Below are 10,518 nucleotides of genomic sequence, written 5' to 3' on the forward strand. Positions count from 1 at the left end.
CACATTGAAATCCTTCAATGTTTCCTTCTTCTGTGCGAGTTTAAAAAAAATATGATATGGCATTCTTTCCTATGCCAACATTGTCTCTATCTCTGACACGCGCACAAACACACACACTCACCACACAGTCCTTTTACCGTAAACCTTATTTATTTTCCTGAAACAGTGACAGGCCCTCATACTGATTAAATGGATTGGCGGCATTGAAACGCAAGAATGTTTCTTCATTGCTGCTTAAAAGAAGGATACTGTTAGTTAGTGTTTATCTTAATACCTTAAATGTTATGCAAATATTGCTGCATTTTGTCAACTCTCACACTCCAAGGTCGGACTTAACCTCTATGATTAAGTTTACTCAAAGAAACAGAAAATGCAAATTACAACAGATATTATTTTGCTGTTTTAAGAACAGATTAAACTAATCCTGAAATGAAAGTACATTGGCACAAAATAAAGATCCAGCTGGTGATCCATGCTGGTTTCAGTTTTTTTTATACTTAATTACTTAATTTTAATTTATTCATAAACTTTTTATAAGCATATAAAACATGTACTTAATTTTGTGTTTTTTATGTAAATTTAAACTGTGTGCAAAAACTTGACACAACAACTTTAGTTAGTAGTTATTTTTTTCTAGTGTGAGAGCGTTCGGTAATCTGTGATTTGAATTAAATGACCATTTCAAATGTTTAATGACAATTGGTCTTTTGATGCTTATTCATTGAGTACTTGAGTGTCAACACACAACCTATTGAAGAGTCATATTGCAGTATGGCTCCATACCAATGCAAACAGCATAAAAAAACTAATTTAGAGACATGAGTGCTCAATGATATATGTGTGGGTGAGGCTGTATTATTTCATAGAGCATTCATTACTTTATCAAAAGGACATTTTCTTTTATATGGCCGCTGCTACAGTAAATAAACTTATGAACTAATGAACAAATAAAATAATGAATAGCAATTAATCCCCCATTCAATTGTGCTTGACAAGGTGTCTCTGTGTGCAAGGAACTGCTTCCAGTAATGAAACAATGACATTTGTAAATTTGCTTCCAGTCTAATCTTTAATATATATTTAATATTATATTTTGCCAATGTCACACATGATAAAACGTGCCCCTTGAATGCACATTAAAACACTTTAGATTAAAGCACATGTAATGAATGGTCCATATATTTGAGTTTAAATAGTTTAAATGTTTCTAATTAATTTACATTTACATTGTAGATGCTTTATGTAAAGTGCTTCAGAGAAATATCGCTAAAAACTACAGTGAGTTAGAAAAAGCAATCAGTGTTTGCAAAGGACATGTTCATCACCAAATCATACCGTATGGGCCATACATGAACAGCAGGACATTTAACTAATGCATGGCCAGATGTACAATTTAGCACTGCTGCAGTGTTTTAATTAGTCCAATTGAAGTGAGTGTCCAACCCTCTATACACATAGCACCAGTTAGGGGTTAAGCCACCTGATAAATGGCTTTGTACACTGAATGCAGGCTTTTTGCTGTGGGGTCTGAGTTTCCTCCTCCTCCTTCATGTCTCTCTAGGGTCAGTGAGACGATCATTGAGATATTCCGAAACAGTAATCTCTTATCTGCCTGGCTGACCTCACGTCCTATTCAGTAGAATGCCACTAAGTGACATCTGTTGACTCTCTTGAAAAGGACATCACGGGCTACATTTGTTTAAGTGTCTACGCACTTTGTTATTCCTGTGTCCCCTGCTTCTATTAAAATGATGAGCTTTTAACCACTTGTTTTTAGAGGTGCCACTTGTTACCAAGTAGGCAATCCACAGCAAATCTAGCAGGGTCGAAATCACACTCAAATCTTTCAATGAAAATACATACAGTATATTAACCAGACAAGTGGAAGGGACTCAAAATAAGTTGTTCTTAATGGTCCTGTATTTGACAATGTACTGGGAAATGTTATTTGGACAAAAACTGATTGACAAACTGTTGTACTAAAGTGTGTTCTTAGTTCTAGAAATTGATGTAACGTCGTTTGGACACCACAAAGCATTATTTTGGGTAAAAACACACAAACTCTAAAAGTCTAAATGTAGCTTATAATTTGCAATGAAACCATGTTACATATATATTATAGAATGCATGTTTAATTTATATGTAACACTCTAAATAGTCTGTTTCATTTTATTTATTTTATTCTTATTTCTATATTGTTTACTTCATCTCTACATTTTGTTCTTCAGTATGTAAAGCTGCTTTGCAACAATGCACAAAAGAGCTAGCAATAAATGTAAGAAATATATAGAATTTCAATTACACAAAATGATAAAAATACTTTTTAGCAGTAAAATGCTAAATTAAAATGATGTCCCTTTTTGCAAACTTTTTTGGAACTTCATTTTTGAATGCAATACAAACGTGGGAAACACCTATTTTATGACCTTCCCGGATTTGACTCCTACATGCTCCGAACGTGTTGTGACCGTTCCTCAATAAATCATCCGTCTTAATCAAAGTAGCCCCCTCCATCACCAAAGCAGGGCTCTCGTGCAGCTCCACTACACAATGCAGTATAATGGAACTATTTATTTCCATAAGACCGGATTGTCACTGTGATGTTGTGCCCTGTGAGAGGCTGAGGGATGGAAGAGAGCTGTAACAGAAAGGGTTGGGGTTCTAATTAGCGAATGAAATTTCATGTTGGGCTCCATAGGAGATAAATGAGCTTTTGACAGGTCCTCCCTTTCAGCTTGTCAGAACCTCTGACAGAACGGCAAGTTAACGGATTGCTAATTCCTCTTTGAGCTCTCGCCCGGTCTGCACCACTGCACACAACTAAGACCATTTCTTAAATAAGCTACCGCAGTTGTAGAGGTGACGAGATGCCACTTTAGTTATTGCAGTTATAGCAAATGAGGACTAGGCTAAGCATGCTCACAACTTCAGCAACTATGCAAATATACTCTGCTATTGATGAATTAAGTTGCCTACCCAATCTCCTAGTAAGCACGAGTTTTATGTTTGTGTTTGGTTTGCTATTGATACAAAATTAATAGGCTAGTAAACAGAGACATTTTAAATTGTACATTTTGTGCACAAATGTCTCGTGGTATACAATTTCATTTAAAGAATAAATTTCATTTACATTCGAATGTCTAGGAAACATTTTGCTTTTGTTTAATTTGTTACTTTTCAAATATCTCATGTGTACGACTTTATACATTGTTACAAAAGCCTATTAAAACATAGGCCTAGTATATAAAAAACGTATAATCAAATTAAACCAGATAATCTGCTTATTCAGATACCAGTTCTGTCCACATTTGCAAACATGATTATGATTTGCTAACATTGAAATAATAAACCAGACGGAAAGTTATACTTGTTATGTCAAATAACTTCAACAGAAGAAGTGATATCACTATGGACGCTAATTTGGCACAACATTCTCTACCATTCCAAAAAAACAGTTTGCAGAATTGTTTTAGTGTAGGGCTATTGAACAAGAAATTTACATTGCTTGTTGAGGATATAAGAGGGTTGATATAAGGTGGTGAGCAAAATGCTAAATTATTCACACCAGAGATTTGTTTCTGGATGAGAATATATTGTCTAGAACCTTTTTTTGTGCCCTTGACTTAAACCCCATAGATCATTGGTCATTTAAATACACCTAACAGCCTATGGAGTCACTCTGCAAATTGGCATAGATTTGCAAAGCAAATATTAAATTTTAACGACAACCTTCCAGACAAACACAGAGATTTAATGTGTGCACGTCATCATCTAAGAGAATATTTTAATGAATTCCTGATGGAAATCAGATGCTGTAATTTTTGAATGACAGGTTTATGATATAAAAGCATGGACATAATAAGGGCGTACAGGGATCACAGGGTGTAGGCACATGGTATGTTTCAGAATGTAGTTTATTGAAATTTTTGAATAATTCCATATAAAATATTGATTTTAAAGCTAAAATCTATGTCAAAATATTTCTAACTTTCTATTTATTATCTTCAAAAAAATTGAGATTTGTTTAAAATCTCATCCTAATCTTTTCAAGAACATTTTAGGGTAAAAAAGTGGGTGCCGAATTCACAAGACAGTTGGTCTTAAATTATGGTTTTGAAATATGACTGCACGGTCCATGCAAGTATTTCACAAGGCAAACTGTCTGATTAAAAAACATATAGTCTTGGTTGGGTGGGGCTGCTTTTCCCACAACAGGATTAGGTGCAGTTGTACAAGCAGGTCTAATTGAACTTTCATATTTAATTTGTTCACCTCTGACAGCCACGCACGCATGCAAACCTTGATAAATCTGTGAGCTGACTAGCATGGTCCTGGAAGATAAACACAGACCATGATTAAATGTAGCAGTTATCTATCATGTCTATACTGTTATATATCTCCTGCCTGACCCAACACACACATCCCCATAAACAAAGGGCATTGCAATTTAGCCCACCCTTCTGTGCGTGTTGTTTTATTTTGCTTTTATAATTAAATTCCACCTCTACAAATGAAAAATGGCCATATTTTTTAGGTGTAAGTTATCACATTGGGTTTCAGATACCTGGATTGATATCCTATAAATAATTTTGAAACGTGGCTTAGGAGCAACAATGGCCCCAATGTTTTGATTACTTTTTTCTATTCGTCTGGACCGCATGACCATCTCTGTAAAGAAAATCACAATATGCAGGAACAGATTTTTAATGAGTAGAAATGGAAAAGAATAAGTATTGTTTCACAGCAAGAGAACCACCCACGATGCACCAGCACCTCCTGATGTTGCCACAATTTTCTCCGGAGCAACAGATGTTTGTAGCAGCTCCGCAAGACTAATTATACATCTCAGCTATATGCTCTTTGAATAATACGTGCACGTGTGTATGTTGAACTCTCTGGGTTGCTTTAACTCAACAACAGGAGGATTTGCCAGTAATTATCCAGTAACACACCCCTCTTGCCTCCGCCATTGTCATGATGTCCCGGCAACATAGCCATCATTAATCAAGTGATTCAAGGCAGATCTGAACTGGTTAACCTACAACGCCCAGCCCTGGTTACTGAGGAAGCTTTCAATTCCCTCTGGTCAATCACAAGGACACAAGAGTGCAACAATGCCGTGGTTATGAATGGAAATTAAAATTAGACACAAGCTATTCAATGGATTTCAGGAATGACCCATTCATTTTGGGTAGGATGAGTAAGGCTGAACTCGAAATTGGACAGTACAAATGTTATATATAATGTTAAAGTTCCTTTAACTTTAAGTGTGAAACCTGTGTGAGCACAGCAAGTTTACATCTGACCCAGACCAAGAGGTCAGACAGTTACGAAAGGGGCAGCCCATGTCGTATTTGTGTATGAATAGCTGTCTATTCAATGGCTCTTTTACAGTCTCTTGAATACAAGTGTTGGCTCCCTTCTGGACAGTCAGAATGCAGAGTGCATGCACTTTTGACAGGCTTGTTAGGCATCTGTGGTCTTCTTTTTTTGGAAAGGGGACGTTTATTTATAGATCTCCTGTGCATTGCAAAATTATTTATATTTTACTTCCTTTCAATCAATAAGGAATGACCAATCCAAAAATTTAAATAATTCAGTATCACTCTCTGTATTATATAGCCAGTGTTATGAAGATTTTTTTGCAAAGAGTTTGCACAGAGGGACCAGCTTTTCAATTTCTGATGGGTTTGTTGAAGCCTATTAACTCGCATGTACCAAGTTCTAGATTGCTATGTAGTCTAAATTTTCAGTTGTCCCTCCTAACCTGAACAATATTCCTTTAATTGTTTAATCCAGAAGATTTTGTACGAATTATCACTTGAAATGTAGAAGTTGCTTCAAATTGTTACACTCAAACGACTTATTTCATTATTTTATTTTTATTTTATACTGGATTGTATAATGGAAATATATTATGTAATTCATAATTTATCAATAAATAAATGGACAGTTAAGAAAGTACTGGAAATGTTGAGGAGAAAAATAGCACAAAAAATCCAGTATTACAAAATATGTGGTGTATACATTTCCATGTCAACATTTTCTTCTAATTCTGTCAACTTCGTGTAATTTCTAGACAGGTTAGATTAATTAAAATAGTAATGACCCTGCGAGTGAAATAGTAGATCCAACAACAAAAAAAGACAAGATACACAGCATACTGTAGCGTGGTTACAGTAAAAATAGCTCCTCAGTAAAAGGGCTATTTTTATCAGCTCCTAGGTTAAAATAGCTCCTTAACCACAGCTCATTACTTAATCAAAATTATATTATCTAATACCAATAGGATATTATGTTCGTCAATGTTTCGTTTTTATTCTAATTAAGTGTTTAACGTTTGTATTTGACTGTTTCGTACATTCCGTTTTTTCTTTACAGGAAGCAAATAACTTTTTTTAATTTTCATTTGTTCAGCTGTATGTAAACTAGCGCCAGTTAATGATTGGCGGGCAGATGCCTAATTATTGACCTTTATCTACCTAATGAACTGAGATTAATTATGACTTCAAGGTCCTGTCTGGAACATATTGACAACATTTATCTACCAGCTACAACATAATGAACACGACTGAATGCATTCTCAAGCTTTCCACGAGACAATAAATATTCACAAAAAGTGAACACAATTTTTTTTTCGATGATCATTTATAACCACAGAGACATTCCTGAACACTTTGTGTGAATGTCTATCGAGTTTTTTTAAGCCATTAATTAACTTTTTCATTTTTTATTTATTTATCAAGTGTTTCCATTTATTCTGCTTTTTACACCAGTTTTGGCACGCTACCCAGGTTAGTTTCAGAAGTTGATCTTTTATCCCTTGCCAAACTTTACCCCAGCACCCATGTTCACTGGAAAAGCAAGTCTCTACCAGCAGCAAATCTAAATAATGAAGGAATAAGAAATACGGTTACGTTTATAATTCACACACCTGATTTTGTTGGTTTATTTGTGCATTAGTGTATGTTTGCACTTGATAAGGAATTGGGGTGAGTGAGTGGTCATGTATACACATCGCTTCAGTTGGTGTGAGAAAGCAAGGCGTCATCGCACCTGCGAGGGCGCTGAGTGGAAAAGGTCAATATGCCAGTCATTCTCTCTTAGTCAAGGTTAGTGTGATTTAACAATGTAGTTGAACCTATCCAATACTTTAAGAGAAACCTCATCGAGAGTGCATATCTTCTTTAAAGTATAGGCTGCGTAATAGCGCCACGAGAATCTGCACAATGTCTGAATTTGATTGTTGTGTTTCAAGTATGCATTATTCTTTAATCAAGTTTGACTAAAATGTGTAGGCCTATTGATTCGACATTGACTAACATTTCTGTAATATGGACCTCTTTTAAAATGGTTGAAGTGTGAAACAAAATGCTTATCATTGTTTCAAGTTAAAACTGCTGCTCACTGTAAATCCTACCTGTTCTCGTAATAGATCGCTTAATAATAAATATGATGACATCTCGTATACGCGTCGATTCTATAGAACTTCGCTGCAGTATGCTGTTTTTTGTTGTTGTTATATTCTGTTTGTATATGCTAAAATAGGTTATACTGTTTATTTTCAGAACTGCATATATTTTACTTGCACAACATAAAGTGTTATTTCGTACAATCAAATAATAAATAAAATACATCGCCAATTTAAATGAATTTTGCTATTTCAAATGTATTACACGTTTTCCCGGTATTTCTTACATTTTAACTTATGTATTTTAATAATTCACAAGTTTAATAGTCGAGTAAAGTAGGCCTAATGCTGAAATATGAGTAGGTAAATGTTTGGCTCAGGGCTATTCAGGCGACATATGTTTCGTTGTTTAATTCCATTATTGTCAGGTCCAATGAAAATAACAAATAATGCCCCCAAATAATTTTTGATATATTTATTGTTTCTTTTGGCCAATTTGTAAATATTTTTTATATTAATTAATGTGCCAAAAAGTCATAAGAGATACAGTATGAAACACACCTCCTGTTTAGTTGCATAATTAAGATGTATCGAATCTTTCTTCACACTAAGGGTGTCCCAATGAACCAATCAGAGTGTGTTTAGGAGGAGCGTGTTGGAGGACGAGACAGTCAAAAACTGATGTCTGCACGCGCACCTGGCATAACGTTGAGTCACGGTATAGAGAGTAAGAAATCACAAATATCGTAAGACAACATACCACAACTATCTCAAAGAATTGTAAGACAATGTTACAGACTTTCGGAACAGAGGATTTTTAAATTAATTGTTAACTGAACAATATAAAAGAACATTTAAAATATAACATATTTAAACTTGCAGAATACCTGAGCCTGAAAATTTGCCTCTATGGATAAGTCAAAAAACTTTCGAATTGATGCTCTGTTATCAGAGAGCTCTCAGCGGATAGTTCGAGAGGATTCACCGGGACTGTGCAATGACGGCACTAACATCGAGCCCATGACCTGCAAACGGACAGATCATTCTCCTTCTCGAGCGTTTCAGATTCACACAGGGGTCATACCCAAACCGGGCGTCTTAAACATTTGCCACCCAGGATTAACGTCATTTTCTCAAGGGTCGATCCCAGGAATGTATCCTTCACCTATGTACTCCATCGCAGCACTTGGTGCGCAGCACCCTGCTTTCGCCTATTCTGGTTTTGCGCAGCAGTACCCGGAGCACCTGAAAGCAGCAGCCATGGCCGGTTCATTCCCGTTGGAGCATTGGCTCCGGGCAGGGCTGATCATGCCTCGCATCGCCGACTACAGCGGTATGTTAAGTCCCTCCTGCATCGAATTATAAACATGCATTGCAATATTCTTTGCTATTAATATCCTAGATTACGAACATATTAACTTAAATTTTTGTCTAAATAATGACACTTTGATCGCTACAGCAGCAATAGGCTACTTTTCATAAAGCACCAGCATTTCTCATAATTAATAGGTAACATAATAATTAATAACACAATAATTATGTTAGTTAAATTTGTAAAAACATGTTAACAACACTGCGTATGTATCAATGAACCTAGTTGGTTGTTACATGTAAAACTGAATCACTTTGTTTATTCTACTTACCCAGTTTACCGGTTCAGTTATTCACACGTGTCTATTCTATTGCTATGTATCTCAGCAAAACCACAATAAAATTAACTCACGGGCCATAAATATTCTGAAGCATAACTGAATCAGTATTTACTGCTAACTGAACTATAATGTAAGCTTCTTTATCTTTAGTCATTTCATAGCGTCATAAATGACAGTTCCATTAAAACTGCCTTCATCCAAAGGAAAACCATAAAGAAACACTTAAACCAGTCTGAGCTTCATCAATAAACTTTTCTGGTAGCATTTATTGAATTTTCATTAAGTTAATGGTGCTCTCTGGTGTTTTATTGTCCCACTAAAGCAATATCTCCAAGCCCTGTCATCAACAATAAACTGAAGTACAGCTTTTGTCTTTTTTGGGGGGCCGGATATGTATTTGTTGCTGCTTATTCGCAGTGCCTCATCAAGTTTTACAAATGCCCTTCCCCTCTCTCTTTATTCAGGGGCACCTCAGCCTGGTTTGATTGGAAAGTGTCGTAGACCACGTACAGCTTTCACAAGTCAGCAACTGCTGGAGCTGGAAAACCAATTCAAACTCAACAAGTACCTGTCCCGACCCAAACGCTTTGAAGTTGCCACATCTCTCATGCTGACTGAGACACAGGCAAGTGGAAACATTGTCTTAAAATGGGACAGATGGGGAATCAGCTATTATCTGCCATGACTGGCAAATCTCTTAATCATCATATAAAAACTGATAAATACTTAAAAACATGCTGATGAGATTTGTTGTTCTATATTTTCCAGGTTAAAATTTGGTTCCAGAACCGACGGATGAAGTGGAAGCGCAGCCGCAAAGCTAAAGAACAAGCTGCACAGCTGGAAACAGACGGCAAGTCAGGCATTAGATCAAAGAAGTCCAAAGATCTCAGTCGCTGCAGCACACAAGATGATGATGATGATCTCGATGCAGAAGAGGATGATGACGAAGAAGAGCAAGATTTTCAAAAATCTATGAATGTTGATGTGGGTCTACCTCACCCTTCAGACTTCTTGCATCACAGCTCAGAGCTGAGTTATAGCTCCCACAGCTCTTACTCTGATGATGACCTAGAAGAGATCGGAGGAGACCGAAAGATCAGACTCGGGTTATGAGGAACTGATGACACCTGTAAATGTTGTGTAAATGTCCGATCATTAATTGGACAACTAACTGCCTTTAGGTTTTACTTCCCTAATCCATAAAATCCATCATCTAAGGACTGAAACTGTGGATGTTGAAACCATTCTTTAAACCTAACTTGTCCGTGGAACATTCATTAATGAATATCAACAGGACATTTAAAGTTATAAAAACACTAATGACATTTTAAAATAATGAATGATAAAGATCTTCCAGTTTATTTGCACTTAATATTTTTTCTTGAAGGCTGCTTGTAAACTGCAAGTGTAAACTGCTCCAAAACTAACTTTTTCTTATGTGATCAAAATCTT

The 10,518-nt window shown here is 35.9% G+C and overlaps 1 protein-coding gene across 2 annotated transcripts; it reads left to right on the top strand.

The window, feature by feature from the left end:
• The first annotated feature begins 8,135 nt into the window (after window positions 1–8,135).
• On the top strand, window positions 8,136–10,218 carry mnx2a (motor neuron and pancreas homeobox 2a). 2 transcript variants are annotated; one of them, XM_056755848.1, is made up of 4 exons: window positions 8,136–8,191; window positions 8,294–8,744; window positions 9,528–9,688; window positions 9,832–10,218. In XM_056755848.1, the coding sequence occupies exons 2-4, from the start codon at window positions 8,321–8,323 to the stop codon at window positions 10,177–10,179; spliced, it is 933 nt and encodes a 310-aa protein (XP_056611826.1). In that variant the 5' UTR covers window positions 8,136–8,191; window positions 8,294–8,320; the 3' UTR covers window positions 10,180–10,218. The 2 variants fall into 2 exon arrangements, with proteins under 2 accessions (XP_056611826.1, XP_056611827.1); XM_056755849.1 differs by lacking the exon at window positions 8,136–8,191 and having other exon boundaries at window positions 8,266–8,744.
• The last annotated feature ends 300 nt before the right edge of the window (window positions 10,219–10,518 follow it).

Source organism: Triplophysa dalaica, chromosome 8, assembly GCF_015846415.1.
Source record: "Triplophysa dalaica isolate WHDGS20190420 chromosome 8, ASM1584641v1, whole genome shotgun sequence".
Taxonomy (NCBI): Eukaryota; Metazoa; Chordata; class Actinopteri; order Cypriniformes; family Nemacheilidae; genus Triplophysa; species Triplophysa dalaica.

Excerpts from the sequence above, each read along its gene's own strand:
- mnx2a (XM_056755848.1), top strand. The coding sequence starts at position 8,321 with ATGGATAAGTCAAAAAACTTTCGAATTGATGCTCTGTTATCAGAGAGC. Across the intron at positions 8,745-9,527 it reads TCGCATCGCCGACTACAGCG|GGGCACCTCAGCCTGGTTTG; the intron begins GTATGTTAAGTC and ends CTCTTTATTCAG. Across the intron at positions 9,689-9,831 it reads TCATGCTGACTGAGACACAG|GTTAAAATTTGGTTCCAGAA; the intron begins GCAAGTGGAAAC and ends TATATTTTCCAG.